At 36.7% G+C, this 17,132-nt stretch overlaps 1 protein-coding gene across 3 annotated transcripts in view; it reads left to right on the top strand.

The window, feature by feature from the left end:
* REV3L (REV3 like, DNA directed polymerase zeta catalytic subunit) overlaps positions 1–17,132 on the top strand; it is a 200,899-nt gene that overhangs the window by 92,836 nt on the left and 90,931 nt on the right. For all 3 annotated transcript variants that reach the window (XM_047762811.1, XM_047762819.1, XM_047762829.1), the window contains exons 10-12: positions 2,688–2,807; positions 6,250–6,487; positions 16,350–16,492. In XM_047762811.1, the coding sequence (XP_047618767.1) occupies positions 2,688–2,807; positions 6,250–6,487; positions 16,350–16,492 (501 nt within the window). The remainder of the gene's footprint in view (positions 1–2,687; positions 2,808–6,249; positions 6,488–16,349; positions 16,493–17,132) is intronic.

Below are 17,132 nucleotides of genomic sequence, written 5' to 3'. Positions count from 1 at the left end.
GTAATTGGGAAAGATCCATACTTTGCTCCATTAAATGAATTGTGGAGCTTTTCTTATTTTTCAATCTTTTTTAAGATTTTTTTTTTTTTGGCTGTATCCACAGCTTTTGGAAGTTCCTAGGCCAGGGATTGAATCTGAGCTGCAAATGTTAATTATGCCACAGACAGACAAAGCCAGATCCTTAACCCACCGTGCCAGACTGGGGATCAACCTGCACCTCAGCAGTGACCTGAGCTGCTGCAGAGACAACACTGGATCCTTAACCCACTGTTCCACAGCGGGAATGCCTCAAGAATTTTTATTAGCTTGATATAATGTTTCTTAGGGATTCGATAGATCTGATCTGTAAAACCTTCCAGACTTTAACACAGTTTTTTGTTCATTGATTTTATATGGGGGGGGGGAGGTAAAGGGAGTGAATTTTAAACTATTAATTCAGTTGCCATAATTATTACAGGTCTACTCAGGCTTTCTATTTCTGTTTGAATCAGTGTTTATATCATATTTTTTCCAAGAAATTATCTATTTTCCCGCATTTTTGGTATAAAGTTGTCCTCTTTTACCTTTGGCATTTCCCCTTTTATTTCTAACATAATATTTTTATGCCTTCTCTATTTTGTTTTGATGATACTTGCCAATATTGTCAATTTTGTTACTGGTTTTAGAGAACCAGCTTCTGTTTTCACTGATCTCTGTTTGTTTGTTTGTTTGTTTTAGGATAAGCTGTTTCTGTAGGTTTTTTGTTTGTTCTTTTACTTTGATTAAACATTCTTTATTACCCCAACTATGTCCTTAGGATGTGTTAAAAATATTTTTTCCTGGAGTTCTTGCTGTGGCCCAGTGGGATCGGTGGCATCTCTGGAGCGCTGGGACGCAGGTTTGATCCCCAGCCCAGCACAGTGGGTTAAGGATCTGGTGTTGCCACAGCTGCAGCATAGGTCACAACTGGCTCAGATATGATCCCTGGCTGAGGAACTCCAAATGCTATGGGGTGGTCAACAATGGGAAAAAAATTTTTTTTTCCTTAAGTCTCTTGCTCTTTAAAAACTGTTGAAAGTACTTAATTTTAAGTCTGAATATCCAAAGCAGAAAAATAGAACTGTTTCCAATTAGCTCTCTTATAGCTACTTGCCATATTTTGCTATATGCTCTTTTTTCCCTACCACTGTGTGCTTTTTATTCTCCCTCCCTTTGGTTAGATTTTGAGATTCAGTTTTTCTTTGTTCTAAAAATTATTTAATCAACTATAATAAAAAAATTTAAAAAAAGAAAGGGCTGCCTCACGGTATCCACTAGAGTTATAATCTATCTTCTTCCTGTCTTTGATAGCATTCTGCTATATTTTTCATGTCCTCTTATTGTAAATTATATGCATAAAATAGTATACTCTGCAAAAGCAAAAAAATCATTACAGTCACCGTCCACTTAGTGAAAAGCAAACTCATCATGTTTAATATTCTTTTCCAATTGCCGAACATTTACAAGAATCCCTCTGAAAACATTGCCTGAAATAAAATACTAAATGGACTATAAATTGGAAGTGAGGGAGGTAGGAAATAGGAATAAGAAGAGATTTAGGGAATTCCCATTCTGGCTCAGTGGTAATGAACCTGACTAGTATCCATGAGGACGTGGGTTCAATCCCTGGCCTCACTTAGTGGATTAAGGATCCAGTGTTGCCAAGAGCTGTGGTGTAGGTTGCAGATCCCACATTGCCGTGGCTGTGGCATAGGCTGGAAGCTGAAGCTCCAATTCAACCCCTAGCCTGGGAACTTCTATGTGCCACAGGTGTGGCCCTAAAACAAACCAAAAAAGAGATTTAGAATAATTCTGATTAATTCGGAAAGTTTTGTGAGAAATAGCAATTGTGCTTTAAATTATTTTAGTGTCTATATTATCTCAGTAAATGTTGCATGAATGAATGAGTTTGTAATATTATTTATACTGGAAAAATGAAAAAATAAAAATTATTTAATCCCTCTGTACATTAGACCATCTATAAAAATCAAATGTTGAAACTTTTTGTCTTTTTGCCTTTTTCTAGGGCTGATCCCGTGGCATATGGAGGTTCCCAGGCTAGGGGTCTAATTGGAGCTGTAGCCGCCGGCCTACGCCAGAGCCACAGCAGCGAGGGATCTGAGCCACGTCTGCAACCTACACCACAACTCACAGCAACGCCGGATCCTTAACCCAGTGAGCAAAGCCAGGGATCAAACGTGCAACCTTATCGTTCCTAGTTGGATTCGTTAACCACTGAGCCACGATGGGAACTCCGAATGTTGAAACTTTTTAAATCATAAGTTAAAATATTTTAAAAAGTACAAAATTAATGTAAAATAAATTGTCATTTTTAAACTATAGAGAATAATTTAATCATTCAAATAATAAAGTTTGTCTTTTCTGTTTGTTTTATAAATTTTAATGTACAGTGATCGGAGTAATATGACTGTACAAACTAGGTAGAATTGAGAGGCTAAAGAGAATGTATATACTTAGTGATTCACAGTTTCAGGGGTTTTTTTAGTTACTCTGTGTGACCAGAGATATTTCTGTGGCTTTTATTGTGTTTTTATTTAACATATATCACTTAACATTTCAAAATTTTAAGTACTTTTTCTTTATTTACACATATTCAAAACAATGAATTTCCATTTGCTTTAATTTTTTGTATTCTTTGTCATCTTAAGGTCATACTAGACACAAAGTGGAGGAAGCTCTTATTAATGAAGAGGCAATTTTGAACCTCATGGAAAACAGTCAGACATTTCAGCCTTTGACTCAAAGACTGAGTGAGTCACCAGTTTTCTGTAAGTAATAATTCTATCATAATTTTTCAGTATTTTAAATTAGTGAAAGTATGTGTGTCGGGTGGTATTTTTTTCTTTTGAAGAGGTTAGCATTACATGTTCAGTAAATTCTTATTCAGTATATAAAATGAAATGTTGCATTAAGAGAAGTAGTAGCTTATTTTTGTTTTCTACACAGCTTTTTCTAAAAAACAGTTGTGAAAGAAAATAATTTTTTCTCTTTTTTTTTTTTTTTACTTTATTTGAAAGAGAACTATATTGCTTTAAGGGGAAATATGCTTATTTTGAATTAAAATTCTCCAAAGTTAAGTACATGTAATAAAATACCTTAATTGATTCCTTCTTGATAAATACCAGAAATTTCCCTGGACAATTTTTTTCAAGCTACTAATTTTGGACTAGCATAAAATATGACAGTTATTTCTGAGCATCTTTGCATCTCTGTAAATGCATTTTCATTGACATCATAAGCCATTAAGTAGATTTCATTTCAGTAATTTAGTCTAAATTACATCTTTTTCAGAAATTTATTTAAATTTTCATTGCAAAAAGTGAGATAATCATTGAACTTCATGCTTCTTGCTTTGCTTGATATTAATGATCTTATGTTTTTTCCCTCTCTTTCCATTTCTCCTTACTTACTATGTCAAATGAAATATAGGTTCACATATGATCCTAGCTCTCTACAATGTCCTCTCTCAATGTTATTTACATTTTCACTTGAGTGAAACATGAATTGAATGACTAGGGACAATACCAATAGATTGTATACAGCTGTGTTTCAAGAACACTTCGTATGGGAGTAGATAACATTTTTCTTTTTTGAGTGAATTGCATATGTAGAAAGAAATGATCCAAAGACCACATTTAAAAACTAATATGAAATTTATTTTATTTTTTGTCATTTTGTCTTTTAGGGTCATACCCGCAGCATATGGAGGTTCCCAGGCTAGGGGTCCATTCAGAGCTTTAGCCGCTGACCTACGCCACAGCCACAGCCATACCAGATCTGAGCCATGTCTGCCACCTACATCACAGCTCACAGCAATGCTGGATCCTTAACCCACTGAGCAAAGCCAGGGATTGAGCCCGCAACCTCATGGTTCCTGTTCGGATTTGTTTCCACTGTGCCATGATGGGAACTCCTGAAATTTATAATCTAAAATGTTTTATTTCAGAGTTCCTGTTGTGGCTCAGTGGATTAAGAACCTGACAGTGTCTGTTAGGATGCAGGTTCTATCCCTGGCCTTGCCCAGTGGGTTAAGGATTCAGCATTGCCACAAGCCACGGGTGGGTAGGTTACAGCTTGGATCTGGCATTGCTGTGGTGGTGGCGTAGGCCTGCAGCTGTAGCTCTAATTCGACCCCTAGCCTGGGAATTTCCATGTGCCACAGGTGCATCCATAAAAAGAAAAAAAATTTTTTTAATAAATAAAATGTTTGGAGTTCCCATCGTGGCTCAGCAGAAACAAATCCGACTAGCATCCATGAGGATTCAGATTCAATCCCTGGCCTCGCTTAGAGGGTTAAGTATCCTGAGTTTGCTGTGAGCTGTGGTGTAGGTCTCAGACACAGCTTGGATCTGGCATTACTGTGGCTATGGCGTAGGCTGGCAGCTGAAGCCCCCATTCAACCCCTAGCTGGGAACCTCCATATGCTGTGGGTGTGGCCCTAAAAAGACTGACTAAATAAATAAATCTAAATTAATAAATATATATACCTAAATTTTATTTTAGTTATTTATAATAACAGTTAAAAGAGAAATTGAAAACGAGAGGTATATACTTATTTCATGACATTAGGCAAATGTATCATCAGCAAATAGAATTCTACCTTGCAGAAATGCAGTCTCAATGTTAGTCAAGGATCTGAGTCAAATATCTATATTTCGTTTGCAAATATTAACCTTTTTTAAAGTATGAGGCAGAAAAAATAAAACAAACTGCACTTCTAGGTTTATGAAATAGATTTCTGCCGAAGTGGCTCTTAGAAATAAATATCTTCAATTCTCTGCCTTATTATTTGGTAGGATGATTGAACCAGTTTCTTTAATGTCAACAAAGAAAACCTGAAACTTGATATTTTAGTAAATAGGTAATATATTAACTTGTTTTATGGGGAAAAAATGTAGTGTACTAGATCCGAACAAAACTCCATCTTTATGGTCTTTTTTAAAATAATATCTTTTGTTGGGATATAATTCACATACTGTAAAACTCACCTTCTAACATGTACATTTTGGTGATTTTTAGTATTTCACATAGTTAGGCAGTCATTTCCACTGTCTAATTCCAGGACATTGTTAGCACCCTAAAGAGAAACTCTATACCTGTTTGTTGTCACTTCCCATTTTTCCCTCCTCTCAGCTACTGGCAAGCTCTAATCCATTTCTCTCTTTTGCTGGATTTAATATCCTTTGGGCATTTCATATAACATTTTGTTTCTGGGTTCTTTTAACTTAGTGTAATGTTTTCAATGTTTGTTTATGTTGAGGCATATATCAGTACTTCATTCTTTTTGCTACTGAATAATATTGCATCAATATTATACTGTATTTCATTTCTCCATCCTTCATTTGATGGATATTTGGGTTGTTTCCACTTTTTTGGCTATTGTGAATAATGCTGTTATAATTATGCTTGTATAGTTTTTGTGTAGATATATTTTCACTTTTCTTGGGTACATACCTGGGTATGGAATTGCTGGATCATCTGTGTTTAAGATTTTGAGGAACTGCCAGACTTTTTTTCCCGAAGCAGCTGCACCATTGTACAGTCCGACTAACCATGTATGAGGGGTCCAGTTTATTCACATCCTCATCAACACTTGTTATTATCTGTCTTTGATTTTAGCAACCCTAGTGCATATGAAGTGATATATCAGTGTGCTTGTTCAAGTTTTTAAGTAATGGTATTAACTAACCACTTTTAAAGCTTCTTGTGTTTTTTTTCAGGTATAGGTTTTCTCTGACTATCCTGTGAGCTAATAAATAAAGCTTAAGTGAGAAATAAAATGGTCACATGTATTATTTTTGAGGCACTTCCTTAACAGTAATTCATGTATTTATTATATATTTTGTATTTATTTTGAACACTTCTGATCATATTTGGTTTAGTGCCCCTCCTAGTGCCCTAGGAGCTTAAACAGCTTGTTAACATGCAGATTCCTGAGCCCTGCCTCAGAAATTCTAATTCAGTATATATGGTATGGTGTCTGGGAATTTTCTTTTTAATAAGAACTCAAAATGTTTCTAATGCAGGTGGTCAGCGGATCACAGTTTGATAGAAGAGCTACATCAACACATAAATCTTTTATGTGTACCAGCTATATTCTTGCAATGTGCTAACGGCATCTATGATTTTTGTTGTTTTTTATTTATAATTGATCTGAATTATTGACTTATTTAGAAAATTTAAGTTGGTGATGCTTCACTTGTTTTATAGTGGACAGTAGTCCTGATGAGGCTCTGGTACATCTTCTTGCTGGTTTGGAAAATGACGGATATCAGGGGGCAAGAAATAGGATGCCATCATCATGTCGTTCCTTTGGAAACAATAAAAATCCTCAAAATAGTGATGATGAAGAAAATGAACCACAGATCGAGAAAGAAGAAATGGAGCTTAGTTTGGTGATGTCTCAGAGGTGGGACAGCAATATTGAAGAACATTGTGCCAAAAAGAGGTAACTTTTTAGTTAGTCATTACTTAAATAATTTTCTTTTGTCATTGTCACCATTATTTAATTAGAGATTATTTCCTACTGTTATTCATAATAAAAAATACCCTGTAAACTAAACGGACTTCTTTTAAATTCCTTTTAAATAGTGATTTGTTTCATAAACTTCATATTCCAAGCAAAACAAAATTTTGGTACATTTTTAAAAGATTAAGCCTAACTTTTTTTTCCTACTATTTTTGTGATATAATTGACATACATCACTTTATGAATTTTAGATGTATGGCATAAAGGTTTTGATTTATATATATGGTGAAATGATTACCACAATAGGTTTTATCAATAAAAATAAATGGGGGAAATTTTTGTTTCTTCTTGTAATGAGAACTCTTAGGATTTACTCTCTCAGCTTTCATATACGTCATACAACAGTGGTAACTATGATTACCATGTTGTACGTTACATCCCTTACTTATTTATCTTATAACTGGAAGTTTCTACCTTTTGGCAACCTTCCTCCAGTTTCCGCTCTGCCCATAAATCTAACTTAGAAACCAGCTCTTTATGTTAACAGTTTAATATGTGGGTTATAAATGGTACACAATGAAAGAACTTGAGGAAAACAGAATGCCCTCTGAGAGTTAAACTGTTATGGGTCAGAGCAACAAATAAAAGAATCAGCTTGTAGATAAGGAATGTCTTCTGGGTCTGACTAGATTGAAGGAGTTAAATATTAATGAATAAATGACTGTCAGAAGCAGGCAGTGGTATTCTGGTTCATTTCTCAAAGTAAATGAATAAGATAGTAGTGTGTTTCTCCTTTTTTCATTTTTCAAAATTTTACATTATAAACATTTTTTGAAGTATAGTTATTTTATAATATTCTGTTAGGTGTACAGTGAAGTGACTCAGTTACATGTATGTACTCTTTTTCAGATTCTTTTCCGTTATAGGTTATTATAAGGTGCTGAATATAGTTCTCTGTGCTATACAGTAGGTCCTTGTGTTTTTGTTTTGTTTGTTTGTTTTGCTGTTTTAGGGCCTCGCCTGTAGCGTATGGAAATTCCCAAGTTAGAAGTCAAGTCAGTGCTACAGATCCAAGCCGTGTCTGTGACCTACACCACAGCTCATGGCAATGCCAGATCCTTACCCCACTGAGCGAGGCCAGGGATCAAACCTGCATCCTCACAGACACTAGTCAGATTCATTACTGCTGAGCCACAACAAGAACTCCTTGTTTATTTATTTTAAGTTCACTTGTATTAGGTATATTTTTTTGATTCCACACGTTAAGTAATATGATAAGGTATTTGTCTTTCTCTGTCAACTTAATTTCCTTAATGTGACAATCTCTAGGTCCATCCATGCTGCTGCTAATGGCATTATTTCATCTTTTTTTTTTTATGGTTGGGTAGTAATTCCATTGTGTATATATACCACATCTTCTTTATTCATTTGTCTGTCAGTGGACATTTAGGTTGCTTCCATGTCTTGGCTCTTATAAATAGTGCTGCTATGAACATGGAGGGGCATGTGTCTTTTCAAATTAACATTTTCTCTGGTATATGCCCAGGAGAGGGATTGTAAGATCATATGGTAGTTCAGTTTTTAGTTTTCTAAGGAACCTCCATATTGTTTTCCACAGTGGCTGTACCAATTTACATTCCCACCAACAATGTTGGGGGGTCCCCTTTTCTCCACACCTTCTCCAGCATTTATTATTTGCAGACTTTTTGATGATGGCCATTCTAGCCTGTATAAGGTGATACCTCATTGTAGTTTTCATGTGCATTTCTCTAATAATTAGTGATATTGAGCACCTTTTCCTGGCTTTGAGACCATCTCTATGTCTTCTGTGGAGAAATGTCTTTTTAGATCTTCTTTCCATTTTTTGATTGGGTGGTTTGTTTTTTGATACTGATCTATATGAGCTATTTGTATAGTTTGGAAATTAATCCCTTGTCAGTCACGTTTACAAAAATTTTCTTCATTTTGTAGGTTGTCTTTTTGTTTATGGTTTCCTTTGCTATGCAAAAGCTTTTAAGTTTAATTAGGTCCCATTTGTTTATTTTTCTTTTTATTTCCATTACTCTAGCAGATTGATCCAAAAAAATAAATATTGGTGCGATTTATGTCCAAGACTGTTCTGCTTATGGTTTCCTTTAGGAGTTTTATAGTATCTGGTCATACATTTAGGTCTTTAATCCATTTTGAGTGTATTTTTGTATATGGTGTTAGAGAATGTTCTTATTTCATTCTTTTGCATATAGTTGTCCAATTTTCCCAGCACCACTTATTGAAGAAATTGTCTTTTCTCCGTTGTATATTCTTGCCTCCTTTGTCATAGATTAATTGACTATGGGTACATGGGTTTATTTCTAGGCTTTCTGTCCTATTCCATTGGTCTGTATGTCTGTTTTTGTGTCAGTACAATACTGGGGTTTTTTTGGGGGGAGGGTTGTTTGTCATATTAAAATATAGTTGATTCACAATGTTGTGACAGTTTCTGCTATAGGGCAAAGTGCCTCAGTCACTTTACATATGTATACATTATTTTTAAATATTCTTTTCCATCATGATCTTTCCCAGGAAATTGGATATAGTTGCCTATTCTACACAGTAGGACTTTGTTGTTTATGCGTTCTAAAAGTAATAGTTTAAATCTACTAACCTCAACCTCCCAGTCCATCCCAGTCCATCACCCTCCCTCTTGGCAACCACAAGTCTCTTCTCTATGTCTGTGAGTTTGTTTCTGTTTTGTAGATAGCTTCATTTATGCCAGGTTTTATATTACACATATAAGTGATATATAGATATAGATATAGATATGATATATAGATATATATGGTTCCTAGTCAGATTCGTTAACTGCTGAGCCATGACAGGAACTCCTGAAATGCATTTTAGATGCCCTGCATTTCTACTCTCCTCCCCTTACAATTACTATTTTTGATACTATATTTTACATCTAATTATTTTGTGTATCCTTTAACTGCTTATTATGGATACAAATGATTCTGCTACTTTTGTCTTTTAAGGCACCTACTAGCTTCTTTGTGTGTGGATGATTTCCTACCTTTATTGTATGTTTTCACCTACCAGTGATCTTTTCCATTTTCTAATTTTCTTGCTTCTAGTTGTGGCATTTTTCTTTTCCATCTAGAGAAGTTCCTTTAGCACTTGTAAAGCTGTTTTGGTGGGGGTGAATTCTTTTAGCTTTTCCTTGTCTGTAAAGCTTTTGATTTCTCTATCAAATCTGAGTGAAAGCCTTGCTGGGTAGAGTATTCTTGGCTGTAGGTTTTTCTCTTTCATCACTTTAAGTACATTGTGCCACTCCCTTCTGGCCTGCAGTTTCTGCTGAAAAACCAGCTGATACCCTTATGGGAATTTTTATTGTTCCTTTTCCTTTGTTGCTTTTAATATTATTTATCTTTAATTTTTGTCATTTTGATTACAATGTGTCTTGGTATGTTCCTCTGTGGTTTAATCCAGTATGAAACTCTATGCTTCCTAGACTTGGGTGATTTTCCTTCCCCAAGTTAGGATAGTTTTCAGCTATTATTTCTTTAAGTATTTTCTCAGGCTCTTTCTCTCACATTTCTCCTTCTGGACCCCTCTAATGCAAATATTAGTGTGCTTAATGTTGTTCCAGAGGTCTCATAAACTGTCCTCATTTCTTTCTGTTCTTTTTTTCTGATTGCTGGCAGTGATTTCCACTACTCTGTCATCCAGCTCACTTATTTGTCCTAATGCCTCGTTTAGTCTACCATTGACTCCAGTGTATTTTTCATTTCAGTTAGAATTGTATCCTTCAATTCTGTTTGATTGTTCTTTATATTTTCTAAGTATTTGTTTAAAACTTCTGATTTCTCACTCTGAGCATCCATTCTCATCTAAAGTTCTTTGATCATCTTACGATCATTATTCTGAACTCTTTCATTGGTAGATTGACTGTCTCCACATCACTTAGTTCTGGGGTTTTGTTTCATTCTTTCATCTGAAACATATTCTTCTGTAACCTAATTTTGTCTAAATTGCTATTTGTATTTTTTTGTATGTGGTAGCTTAGTTACATTTCTCAACTTTGTAGAAGTGGCCCTCTGTGGGATACATCCTAAGCATCCCAGCAGTGTATCCTCCTCCCATCACCCGAAGGCCAGAGGCCAGCATGTTCTAGGGGAGTGTCTGGCTTGCATTTGCAGATTCTGCTACAGACTGTGGGACTCTAATTTTCTTGCTTCTGCTGTCTGCCCCCTGGTGGGTGAGGCTGGTCTAGAGGCTTGGGCAGGCTTCCTAGTGGGAGGGGCTGGTGCCTGCCCACGGGTAGGTGGAGCTGGGTCTTGGCACTTTGGTTGTGCCAAAGGGGCATGTGCCTAGGGGCATGTCTAGAGGCAACTGTGGTCTCAGCAGATCTTTTGGCTGCTGTCTGCTAATGAGCAGAGCTGTGTTCCTTCCCAGTTTGTTATTTTTCTTGAGGTGTTAGAGCATTGGATTCTATAAGCTGTTGAATGGGGCCAGGTATTGGTGCCAAGATGTCAACCTCCAGGAGAGCTCATACAGATGAAGCTCCCTGACATGTCCACCACCAGTATCTGTGTCCCCAGGGTGAGCATCAGCTGCCTCTCACCTCCCCAGGGGACCGTCCAAGTCCAGTAGGATGGCCCAGGCTCCTAGGCCCACTAGGTCTGGCCCAGGCTCCTCTCAAATTACTGTTTTCACATTTGGTCCCTGCACACATGAGATTTTGTGTGTGCCTTTTAAGAGTAAAGTCTCTATTTCTCCCCCATCTTGTGGGGCTCCTACAATGAAGCCCCCCTGATCTTCAAAGCCAAATGTTCTGGGTACTCCTCTTCCCAGTGCCAGACCCCTGGGTTATGGGGCTTAATGTGGAGCTCTGAGAGAACTCTGATATAAGTATTCTCCATTTTGTGGGTCACCCACCCAGGGGGCTGTGAGATTATATTATATCTTAGGTCTGTCCCTCCTATCCATCACTCTATGGTTCCTTCTTTATATCTGTTGGCCAAAAATCTCTTCTAGTAGGTTCCAGTCTTTTTCATCAGTGGTTGTTTTGCAATTCTTTGTGATTTTTGGTATGCTTGTGAGAGGAGGTGAGCTTAGTTATTTTACTCTGCCATCTTGGCCACTCTCCTCCATAGTATGTTTTTCTAAATCAGTCTCTTATGAGCTTGATTGGTTTGCGTCTGCCCTTGACCAGTATGCTCTGTGTATAGAAAACATTAGGCTTCTGAGCTTAAAACACTCATTGTGCCTCTGTTTTAAACTTGGTAAGCAATACTAGAACTTCTAAAGTCTGTTTTTTGAAATATGGATGTTAATCTGTATGTCATATATACATACTAAATATATATAATACATCTCTAGTTTCTCATCATTACTGTAAAACATAAATTTTCAGATCCCTTTAAAAATTTCAGATCCTGGGAGTTCCCATCGTGGCTCAGTGGTTAACGAATCCGACTAGGAACCAAGAGGTTGCAGGTTCGATCCCTGGTCTCACTCATTGGGTTAAGGATCCGGCATTGCCGTGAGCTGTGGCGCAGTTCAAAGACGTGGCTCGGATCTGGCATTGCTGTGGCTGTGGCTTAGGCCAGCGGCTACGGCTCCAATTGGACCCCTAGCCTGGGAACCTCCATATGCAGCAGGTGCAGCCCTAGAAAAGCCAAAAAAAAAAAAAAAGATAATATTTCAGATCCTAATATCTGAATATATATCAGAACCTTCTCTTCTATATTTTCACAGTATGCTCCTACAAAGATTCGCATTTTTATTCTATGAGTAGGAAATTCCAAACTTGCAAAGTATTATTTCATACCTGCTTCCTAGTTTCACATACTGAGTTCTCTTTGTTGTCATAGTGATAAATTGTTCAAAGATTCAGCTCCTTAACCTTTGAAGACCTAATTTTACCTAGGCTAGAGAGAATCAATGTTCAATTTCCTGATAGATTTGATCCTCAACAATATCATAAAAATGTCACTTGCTGATATTTCATAATCTGTTAAAAAAAAGATGAGGTAAAAGACATACAATTTCTTTGTAGTTATTCTATAAAATATTTTGTCAGTTTTTTTGTGTAAATTTTATTAATCTTTTCATGGAATGTCCTGTTGGGAAATGTTGCAGCCACATCCACCTCTTTTGGAGCATAAGCAATCCTAAATGATAATAAACAGTGCTATAAAATGGCTTTGTTCTTGTTTCTGTGTTTATTATTTTTATAGTGCTACTATTTTGCCTTCTACTTCTTAAAGTTTGTGACTTCAGAGTCATATTTAACTTGTGCTTCTTTACATCCCTCTCTGTTGTTAAATTTTTCTAGTTTAGGGTTTTGTTACTATTTATCTGGAATGCTATGAATCACCTTTTATCTGGTTTCCTTGCTTCCAGTTCTGTTCTCAATATTATAGGGGAGATAATTATGATTGTTAAATAAACACTTAGTAGGCACTTAGAAAGGGAAGCAGAGAATATCAAGACCCTTCATGAGTCCAAGTCACTTTCTGTTGCTTACTTAGAGAAATGTGATAATCGTATAGAGTCTAAATTTCAGCCAGATATTTAAGAAAGTCTTAGCTAACATCCTTGTGGATAAGGAGGATATGTGGTAGTAGTGACTGATTAGGCGAGAGAGCTTAGTTGATTTTGCATTCAAAAAACACATAAATGTGGGCGTTTCCATTGTGGCACAGCAGAAACGAATCCGACTAGTATCCATGACGATGCAGTTTCCATCCCTGGCCTCACTTAGTGGGTTGGAATCTGGCATTGCCGTGAGCTGTGGTGTAAGTCACAGATGCAGCTCAGATCTGGCATTGCTCTGGCCATGGTGTAGGCCAACAGCTGTAGCTCCAGTTCGATCTAATAACCTAGCCAGGGAACTTCCATATGCCGCCGGTGTGGCCCTAAAAGGCCAAAAAAAAAAAAGAAAAAAAAAAGAAATTTTGGCTACCAGCTACAGCTGGGGTAACATTTATTATTCTAACAGATTTTAGATTTTATTGGTAAAATAGTATTTATTTGATGGACCTAAGTCTTGCTATAATAAGTTGATTGTTTCTTTTCTGTTTTAGCAAAATTTATTGACTATTTGATATTTTTATTTGGCTGATCATAGGGCATTTCACTTTTTCTTACTTCCATCTGTGTTTCTCTTCATTGTTCTTTCACTGTTTTCTTTTGATATTATCCCTTTGATTTTACCATCAACCTACCATTAGCATTTCTTTTACAGTTTCTTAGCTCTTAATCTGGCTTAGCTGTTTTATGCTTCGATGCCCATATTCAGTAGATGCACATTCAAATAGGTAACATACTTGTGAAATCACTATCTCATTATTCCCAGTCCTGCCAACATGTTTAAAATAATAGACCTAGTTTATCCCATAATTAAATTAATGCTTGTGTGTCCTTTGACTGGACCAATTCTGTGAAAACCACACCCATGTTAACCTTGGAAAAAGAAACCTCAGCATTTCATAAATATATACTAGAGAGAGATTGAATAGTAGAAGTATGGTGTCCAGGGAGCTCCCATTGTGGCTCAGCAGAAATGAACCCGGCTGGTGTCAGTGAGGTTGTGGGTCTGATCCCTGGCCTCACTCATTGGGTTAAGGATCTGACATTGCCGTGAGCTGTGGTGTAGGTCAAAGACGCAGCTGGGATCTGGCGTTGCTATAGCTATGATGGAGGCCAGCAGCTACAGCTCCGATTCAACCCCGAGCCTGGGAACTTCCATATGCCACAGGTGTGACCCTAAAAAGAAAAAAAAATAGTAATATAGTGTCCAGAAAAGGAGTCATTTAGTTCTGCCTGCGTGTTGGATGTTATATTCTGCCCCAAATACCTTTTTTTCTGTTGCTTTTTAGGGCCACACCTGTGGCATACAGAAGTTCCCAGACTAGGGGTTGAATCAGAGTTACAGTTGCTGGCCTATACCATAGCCACAGCAATGCAGGATCCAAGCTACATCTGTGAACTACACCACAGCACTATAGCTCATGGCAACACTGGATCCTTAACCCACTGAGCGAGGCCAGGGATTGAACCCACATCCTTATGGATACAAGTCAAGTTGGTAATCCACCGAGCCACAACAGGAACCTGAGTACCGTATTTTTTGAGTACTGAAGAAGTAAAGCAAAGGGAAAGAAGAGGAAGAAAACTAGAAGGATTTGTGAACACTGTCACTTTTATAAACAAGATAATATTTGGTCTGATAGAAAGAATAGATAATGTTTGATCTAATTAGAAAAGAATTATGGAACAAATGATAAATACCTTCAGATATTTTAAAGGTTATCTTGGGAAACACAGCATGGACCTGCTACATACGTCTACACAGAAAAAAGGCAGGAGTGAAATTTTTGTGTAATATAGGAAGAAAATTACTAAGAATTAGAGCCATTAACAACAGAAAAGGTACCTTATGAGACAGCAGGCCCCTTAGGCTGAGAAGGTAAATGTGGAGTTGGTGGAGTCTGTTAAAAATAAGTTTTTTTGCCTTGGGTAAAAAGCTGCACTAGATTACTTCTAGTAACTCTTTCATCTCTTTAAGAGAGTGATTTTTAGGACAAACTGATTTGGGGAAGGCTTAATGAAGAAACATTTAAATGCATAATAAAGGGGTATTTTCAAATTTTTAAGACAGGAAAAAAAAATTTAGATGGAGTTAGAAAGTAATTTTGCCCATCCAGATAGAAGGGAAAGTATCAATCTAGGATCTAGTGAAACATTTAAATCTGTATGAGATGAAACTTAAAGAGAGTATCCACCTGGACTTCACAGTCCCTCTGCATTCTTTTTTTTTTTTTTTTGTCTTTTTGCTATTTCTTGGGCCGCTCCTGTGGCATATGGAAGTTCCCAGGCTAGGGGTCGAATCGGAGCTGAAGTCACTGGCCTACACCAGGGCCACAGCAACGCTGGATCCGAGCCGCGTCTGCAACCTACACCACAGCTCACGGCAACGCCGGATCGTTAACCCACTGAGCAAGGGCAGGGATCGAACCCGCAACCTCATGGTTCCTAGTTGGGATTCATTAACCACTGCACCATGACGGGAACTCCCTCCCTCTGCATTCTTTAGTAACCCAGCTTTATAGCTACTGCTGGAATTGACTCAACACCTTTGTTCCCTCCTAGCCTATTTCTTATCTTTTTGCTTTCTCTTTCAGCCCTGCCCTAAATACTCCCTGGCGTGTTTGTTTGCTCTAATTCATAATGTACTGATTGTGTATTTATGAAGATTTCATAAAATGTGCCAGGATGCCACCTTTTTGGAAATTACTGGCTTCTTACCCAGGCTGTTTATATGTGTATACCTAATGAGAGATGAAGGGGAGAATATAAGGAAGAACTTAATTAGATATGGTAGTCTAGGATATTGTGGAGCTTTGAATACTGGAATGAGAGTGTCTTCCATCTCATTATAAAGTGAGTTTATAAAGTATATTTACAGTAACTTGGTAGAATATGGTACCAAAGCAAAGTAAATCTGCCTTTTTTAAGATTATAATTTTCATATATTTTTTACTTCATTTTACTTTTACAGCATGAAATTAGGCAAGTTAGGACTTCCTGCTGTAGCACAGCATGTTAAGAATCTGGCATTGTCTCTGTGGCAGCACAGGTTCGATCCCTGGCCTGGCATAGTGGGTTAAGGATCCGGTATTCCCACAGCTGTGGCATAGGTTGCAGCTGTTGCTCATATTCACTTCCTGGCCCAGTAATACCATATGCCATGGTGTGGCCATAAAAAACAACAACAACAACTATGCAAATTATTTGAGTCTGACATGCTTTTTTTTCTCATGTTCATACTCACTGTGAATCTTAATATATTCTCTAGATCACTGTGCAGAAATACCCATAGAAGCTCAACAGAAGAAGATGATTCATCTTCAGAAGAAGAAATGGAATGGAGTAATAACAGTTTGCTTCTAGCCAATCTTTCTATACCTCAGTTAGATGGAACTGCAGATGAAAATAGTGGTAAGTAAACTAGTCTACTGTGAGCATTTTGTTATGTAGAGGCTGAAAATATATATTTATTTTGAAAACTAAAATCACACTCTCTCTGTATATTGTTGGCTCAGTGAGGCTACAACAATACTGTTAGATTTTATCCTCCATGATTTTTTATTTTGAGAGAATGTAGATATATAGTATTTTTCTCATTTCTAAGAGGATAACATTTATTAATCACTGATTTATAGCTTCATAAACTTTAATCAGTTTATCATCTTAACATTTAACATAGGGAAGAATAAGAAGTATGCTTAGCCTATAGAAGTGATAATGCAAGGACTTACTATTTTATGGAAGATTTTCAAGGTGACAGTATTTTTCCCCATATTCTCCCAAAAGGTACTGAATATTGATATCATCTATTTCTGGTCAAAGGAATATGTGTTTAAAATAATGACTAACAATCAAATGTAGTTAATTTTTGATTATTAGATAGAAGTATTTTCCCAATGATGGGAATAACTTTTTTTTATTGAGATAACTGTTTTAAACATACAAATTTAATTTCATTTGATTTCTTTCTTAGTGATAATATCATGGTGTGGGAAAATATTTTAAAACTTAAAAAAGTAGAGGTGAAATAAATTATTTTTCCCCCATTTCA

Source organism: Phacochoerus africanus, chromosome 2, assembly GCF_016906955.1.
Source record: "Phacochoerus africanus isolate WHEZ1 chromosome 2, ROS_Pafr_v1, whole genome shotgun sequence".
Lineage (NCBI taxonomy): Eukaryota > Metazoa > Chordata > Mammalia > Artiodactyla > Suidae > Phacochoerus > Phacochoerus africanus.
The sequence above is the reverse complement of the archived record's forward strand: the minus strand, read 5'-3'. Positions and strand labels throughout refer to the sequence as shown.